Source organism: Egretta garzetta, unplaced genomic scaffold, assembly GCF_000687185.1.
Source record: "Egretta garzetta isolate BGI_Z169 unplaced genomic scaffold, ASM68718v1 scaffold234, whole genome shotgun sequence".
In the NCBI taxonomy this organism is placed as follows: domain Eukaryota; kingdom Metazoa; phylum Chordata; class Aves; order Pelecaniformes; family Ardeidae; genus Egretta; species Egretta garzetta.
In genome coordinates, this window is record NW_009259528.1 from 9208 (window position 1) to 15910 (window position 6703).

The window sequence follows — 6703 nt, forward strand, 5'->3', positions numbered from 1 at the left end:
TGCCGTTGCTGACAATACTTGTCCGAATTGCTGTGAATCTGATGCCAAGTTAGTTGGCCTTAGTCGCATTTAAACAGTGTTCAGCCTAATTCAGGGCTGTATCTCTGAAAATGTAGTGTGGAAAAGCTCTTGTGTGGTGAAGAGACTGATGTCTTCAGTCATAACTTTGTATGTAAAATGTGACTAGTGACATAAGGTAGGTGTCAGAACAGCCTACAAATAAAACTAAGGCCGTGATGTTAATGTTGGGTAAGATTATTCTCCTTTCCACACTTTAAATGCTTTCAAGTTGTAACTGTTTTGAGACTAGTGAATTGTCCTCTCATCTCTGTATTTGGACTTCAGTGAGGTGTCATTTTGGTCTGTGCAGCTGTTAGATGTTAGAGCTCATGAGTCTGTCTGTCTTCAAGCGTCCTTGTTCTTGGCCAAAGACTGTATGTAGCTGACATGCTGTCCAAGTAGCTTCATGGAGGACATGTGGTTTTCCCATTGTCCTTTTCTATATTGTATATGCCAGTGCAATCATGTTTTGCTTCCTTACAGAAATCACACAGTGCTACAGGAGACGCCACAGCACGTGAGCAGGTTTATTGCACTTGCTGATGTTGGCAATACAAGCAAGAAAAAGGTACTGACCCTCTTAAATCTTTCTTCTATTCTCAAGTACAATAGGGCAGTAAGTACAGCTTTGGCTAGCTAGAGGGCAGCATTTATCACTTTAAAGCCTGACTGAAGTGGAGGGATCTGTCTCACTTGAGTAATAGATAACATTTGCCCATGGGTAAGGGCTGCAAGATGTATTCTGAGGCACGGTTCTTCTCTACCTGGTCAAATGGCGTGTAGCTGCAGAAGAAAGTGGTTAGAAAGCTGCTACTCCTTCCTCTTCCGCAGCTGCTTTATGTCTTTTCTGTTCGCATGGCCTGCTTTAAGAAGGAAGGAAAATCCCAAAGGAGCCCTCACAGATCACTGAAAATAACTAACTTGTGGGATGGGAAGAGGCTGATTTGTTGTTTTTTTTTTTTAACTTGGTTGTCTTCTCCTCTTAAGGAAGTTACAGACTATTGGTATAGATTGGACAGATTGCTAGTGGTTAAGAAGGCACAGGAACCAGGCCTGGTAACAAAAAAAAAAAGGTCCAGGAGTTCTGGACAGATAGAAGATGTGGAAACAGGCAAGGATCAAGGTCGTTACTTTTTCAAGTAGAATACACTGCTGCTTTTCTAAAAGATCTTTTTTTAAAGTGAAAGGAGTGAGCCACTTGGAAGCACTCCATAAACTCTTGGTTGCACTGGGTGGGAGACTGGCACAGCGATTGGTTTTTTCATGTCTTGCCTTAGCTTAAACACTGATTTGCTGAGTTCTTGCAGGGCTAAGTTGTGTGTTACTATTCCAGGGTGGCTTAGTTCACAGCTGACCTCTTCTGAGTTGCAGTCATGGCAAAAGGTTCTTGCACTTGAGCTGTCTGTTTTTGTTCTAGTATCTCTATGCCTTCAGCATTGTGCCAATGAGCTTGATGGACCCCGCAGAGCTGGTGAAACAGCCACAGGATGTCACTGAAAATCCGTATCGAAAATCACAGAAGGAGGCTCCAAAGACCAAAGCATCCCTGTGTGCCGAGGTACTGCTGCCGTCTCCTCCATGTGTGCACTCTGGTTTCACTCTCTGTGTTCAGCGAGCTTAGAACAGTGTTTGGCTTTAACCTTAGAATATTTCAGTCCAAAACACTTCAGGGTTCTATGTAAACTATTTGCATCAACCAGTCTGTATAGATGCAATGCACGGGAGTTTGTTACAGTTTGCCCTCTCTTAGGCCAACTGTATCCTGGGCTGCATCAAAAGAAGCGTGGTCAAGGGAGGTGGTTCTCCCCCTTTACTCCGCTCTGGTGAGATGCCACCTGCAGCACTGCATCCAGCTCTGGGGTCCTCAGTGCAGGGAAGACATGGACCTGTTGGAGCGGGCCCAGAGGAGGCCACAAAAATGATCAGAGGGATGATACATCCCTCCTATTGAGGAAAGGCTGAGAGAGTTGGGGTTGTTCAGCCTGGAGAAGGTGCTGGAGAGACCTTATTGCAGCCTTTGAATACTTAAAGGGGGCTTATAAGAAGGGGGAGACAAAATTTTTAGTAGGGCCTGCAGCGATAGGACAAGGGGTAAAAGAGGCTAGATTCAGATTAGATATACGGAAGAAATTTTTTACAGTGAAGGTGGTGAAACACTGGAACGTGTTGCACAGAGAGATGGTGGGTGCCCCATCCCTGGAGACATTCAAGGTCAGGTTGGACGGGCTCTGAGCAACCCGATCTAGATGAAGATGACCCTCTTCATGGCAGAGGAGTTGGACTAGATGGCCTTTAAAGGTCTCTTCCAACCCAAACCATTCTATGCTTCTTCCTGCAGGTCTGCATGGTGATGCTGTGGTTAGATCTGCTTGCTTGTCAGGAGTGTCCCCTGTGGGCACCTCAGCACACATGGTCTTACTCTTTCTAAGCTTGTAGACTACAAATTAGCCCTTTGCAGTTGGCAGCAAGCTAAGGGAGAAAATTTGAGGCCTACTCGGGTGCTACTTTTTTTGATGTTGCTTTTCCACTGTATCCCTTAATGCTGGTGAGCTACGTGTTGGGTACTGGGTTTTTTTTCCTCAAGTGTCCTAAGTTCCATGCTCCTCTAAGTATCTGTTGCTTGCCACCTGAAGGCAGAAGGGTTCCTTCCTGGGCCTGAACATTGAGCTGTTGATGTCAGAAGCTTTGAGATCCCCAACTTTGTAAATTGCTCGTCAGACAAGCGGATTGTGTTTATTGGTGTAGAGACTCAGATTATTTCCCTGTGCAGAGCGTGTTTTCCCCCCTAAGCACTGTGGGATACTCCACTAATGTGGACATGTGAATACCTATGCCTGTACATCTTAACGTAATGTAGAGAAACCAAATTGGGAGGTCACTGGCGGAGGGGTAATAGTCAGCCTGACTTGGCTTTGACTCGGGCTTTGCTGGAACAGACTGCCAGATAGGAAGTGCAAACACTGCTCCCCAGTGTTTCTCCCTGGAGCATGCACACAGAGTGAAGGGCTGTCTCATTCCAGCTGATGGCGTGGGTGGGCATGAGAGTGACAGACACCTCCTGATCCCTTTAGCTGTTTAATCTCCCTGCCCCCAGCTGAGATTTGCTGCTGCATTTGAGCCCAGCAGTAAGGCTTTATCATTATGACCAAACAGTCAATAATTTGATGGAAGCAAAAATCCTTGTACCTTTGAGCTTCAGTATCCAATTGAAGACGGGCATGAAAGCTTGTGAAGTTTACTGGGAAAAATGCTTCCACTGTACATGCCAGTTCTTCCAGCATGGGTTGGATTTTAGACTGCAGCTGTGCTCCTGTGCCAAGCTAAGCTTGCACAAGGCAGCCCTGCTCTTTGCTGTCCTTTTCCCATATGCTTTCCTCTGCAGCATTAAAGCCTTCTAATGGTGTTCTGCCGTACATAACAACATAGCCGAATGGTTTCAGCCTCCGTGTGAGTCTGTCGAGTGGTTAACAAAATAAAGACATTCTTTTGGCACTGTCAAGTGAAAGAGAGATTTGAATAATCCATAAAATCAAGCAATTCTGAATGTTCAGCATAAGGCTAAATAGGAAAACGTTAGCAATTTGGGCAGCTGTCCCAGAATTTTTTTTCCTGGCTGAGGCTGAGTATCCAGTCAGGCAAAGTGCTGTGTTACTGGGAGAGCTCAATTCATTCTGTTCCAGGATATTGATTCTTTTGCTGTTGATGCTCTTCAGGAAAAAGCAAAGTCTTGCACATACTGTGACTCTCTGTGATACAGTTACAATGGCCTTTGGTTTTCATTTTCTAAACAGGAAGAACCAGCTTGTCAGTTTTTCTTTGATTTGAACAAGCATCAGGGAAAGAAACGTCCCTCAGATGGGAAAGAGAGAGGGAACTCCCAACCTAAGCAAGCCAAAAAACCCCGTAAGTATACTGCTGCTTTTTTCCTGAGCTCTCCCTGTGAAGCACTGGACCATCTTGCTCTTCATTTTTCGCAGGCTGTTTTGCTGTATATGTCAGCTTGACAGTGTGCTCTGTCGCTATACTAGCTGCTGTGGGAATACATCCTTTTGCATGTTCCGAGGCCGCAATCGTCAGGTTTGTAGGAAACAAGGGACCTGACAATTAATAAGTGAAAGAGAAGTCAAAAGCACAGTTTAAAAGCTAGCTGGATCTGTGGTAGTGGTGGTGCTTGGGCTGATGCCGTTTACCCTCTGAAACCGACTGGCCTCGGAACATGACAACAGGCAGTTTCACGAAGCAGCATGTTTCCATTCAGAGGGACTGCCAGAGACTACAGGATCGCAGAGCTGATGAGTTCTTGAAACACCGCTTCAGTTGTTCTGTGCTATGAATTCACGAAGTATTATTGAACTGGGAAAGAAGGAAGCCCTTCTGTTACCTCTGTATTTCTGTGCTGTAAATCTCCTTAGAGTTTGTCTGACTTGAAGAAATGGAAATGAACTCTTCAAGGATCATGACTTCTCAGTGACAGTGTTGCTGCAAGCATGTATCTTTAGAAATGTTGGTCTCGGTTATAAAGAAATTTGGGCTTAAAATGCAAATGTAGATGTCGGCCTCCCCTTTGTTTCTGTGAAAGCTATTCCCACTGCCAGTGGGTAAGAAGGCATTCTTCAAAAATGCCTCTGGTATAGATAAGTCTGGTTGCCTTTGTTACATGAGACTAAGTCCTTGCACATAACAGTTCTACAGGCTAAATTACTTTACGCTGACACGAGCACGGTGTCATTGCTCTATGCGTGCCTGCAGAGGCACAACTGGCTGTAATGGCAGTCAGTTTTGATGAAAGAATGTGTGGGGGTTTTCTTGTTTTCCCCCATCGTGTCTGTAGGACATAGTGTGCCATTGTGCATGTTCATACAACTTCCAAAGTCTTCTGGAGTTTGATAGCATGAGAAGAGAGCCTTGTTACACTGTTTTGTTCAGAAATGAACCCCAGAATTGGACATTCGGTTTCCTGCAGCTCTTGGGAGAGCCCCGTCGTATTTACTGCATTTGCAAAGCTGCTTGTCTATTCTTGTACACAGCCTGCAGAGGATGTGAATATAGTGTTTGACCCTAAGGAGAGGCTTAGCTGATCAATGCCATCAACTTATATTAAAAATCAGCTCAGGTATCGTGATTTGGGTGCGAATCCAGGTGTTTTGAGTGTGATGAATAGGCCAGAACTGACAAGTGTGTTTGACAGCATCTGTCCTTGTCTGTACCTATGCAGTAATTTCACCTCGGTTTTGATTTGTTTGTTTTAAATTTGCTGGTGCTGTCCTGTTAGTGAGCTGTAACCACTAAATTCCAGGAACTCTTCCATTAAATTAGAGCACTTGATGAGAATGGCGGTCAGCAAGGGTGTGACTGTCGCCACCTCCTCTCTTGCTGGAATTTCTCAGAGGTGCCAGTTCTCTGACCAGATCTGCTTCCAGGAGCTGTGTCCTTTTGACATCTTCAGCACTTCATCAACTGGCGAGGGTGGCTGGAAAATAACAGCTCTTCCAGATCTTGTTCTGTTCCTTGTTCTGACAAATGAGTTTTGTGCTAACACTTGTTTCTCTTTCCTCTCCCGATAAAGCACAGCCCACGGGTCCCTGCTGGTTCTGCCTCGCCAGCCCAGAAGTTGAGAAGCACTTGGTTGTTAGCATTGGCACGCATGTAAGTACCTGTAGCATGTTCTTTGCTACATGATGGCAGAATCGTGCTAAGACACGGCAATGTGAAAGATCAATCTCCGCTTTAAAAATCTTAAAAAAGCCAACCAACCAAACTTTATTTGAGGCTGACTCTTGGTTTTGTTTTCAGTTTCTTCGCGTCTCCCCCACAAAAGACATAAGTATATAGATGAAGTCTTCTAAAAAATGAAGCTTGGCCCTGTTTTGCTCTGGCAGCAGAGCTGGATTATGGTACCAGAACACTTTTTGCTGTGCCAGCCCTCATGGTTTGCTTATGTTACCATCTGGCAGAACTTTTCCAGCACAAACCCAGTGTAAACTGGGACCTGCTTTGGCAGCGGGATGCACTGTCTGGAGTTATGCCAGATCTCCCTGGGATGATTGGTTCTAGTTTTGTTATGTATAGATTAAACAGAAGATAAGATAGCTTTAAAGTTGATATCTCAGAGTACATCTCATCGGTATGTTCACTTTGCTTGAAGTTTTTGCTCCCGTATAGCATAATCCACTTCAAACTGTTACAGGGACAGGTTTGTCCATGGGCTTATTTTAAAAGCCGTTAACAATTTTCAAGTGTATTTTCTTGTTATAGTAAGAAATTCTAGCCACAGTGGTGAAGTTCACTCAGCTGCTTTCCTGCAGACAGGGCATTCTCTGGCATTCAAAAATCATTCCTCTAGTAATTAATAAATTGCTAATAAACAATCCCTAATAAGTGACATAGAGGAGAAGACTCTCCTGTTCCTGAGGCAGAATTGCTAGGCTGGGAGATACTCAGAATGCAGCCAGAGAGTAAATTTCCACAGCATGGTAAGTAAGTGTTGCTTGCAGTGAGTAACTGGTGTGTATTGTTTCACTCTAGTGCTATCTTGCCCTGGCCAAAGGTGGCTTATTACCTGATCACGTCTTGATTTTGCCTATTGGGCACTATCAGTCAGTGGTTGACTTGCCTTCAGAGGTGGTGGAAGAAGTGACCAAGT

At 44.7% G+C, this 6703-nt stretch overlaps 1 protein-coding gene across 1 annotated transcript in view; it reads left to right on the plus strand.

Annotated features, from left to right (window-relative positions):
• CWF19L1 (CWF19 like cell cycle control factor 1) overlaps window positions 1-6703 on the plus strand; it is a 13850-nt gene that overhangs the window by 5443 nt on the left and 1704 nt on the right. Inside the window, exons 5-9 of the mRNA XM_035893077.1 lie at window positions 544-628; window positions 1478-1618; window positions 3852-3963; window positions 5627-5706; window positions 6586-6703. The exon at window positions 6586-6703 is cut by the window's right edge and continues 83 nt beyond it. Of these exons, the coding sequence (XP_035748970.1) occupies window positions 544-628; window positions 1478-1618; window positions 3852-3963; window positions 5627-5706; window positions 6586-6703 (536 nt within the window). The remainder of the gene's footprint in view (window positions 1-543; window positions 629-1477; window positions 1619-3851; window positions 3964-5626; window positions 5707-6585) is intronic.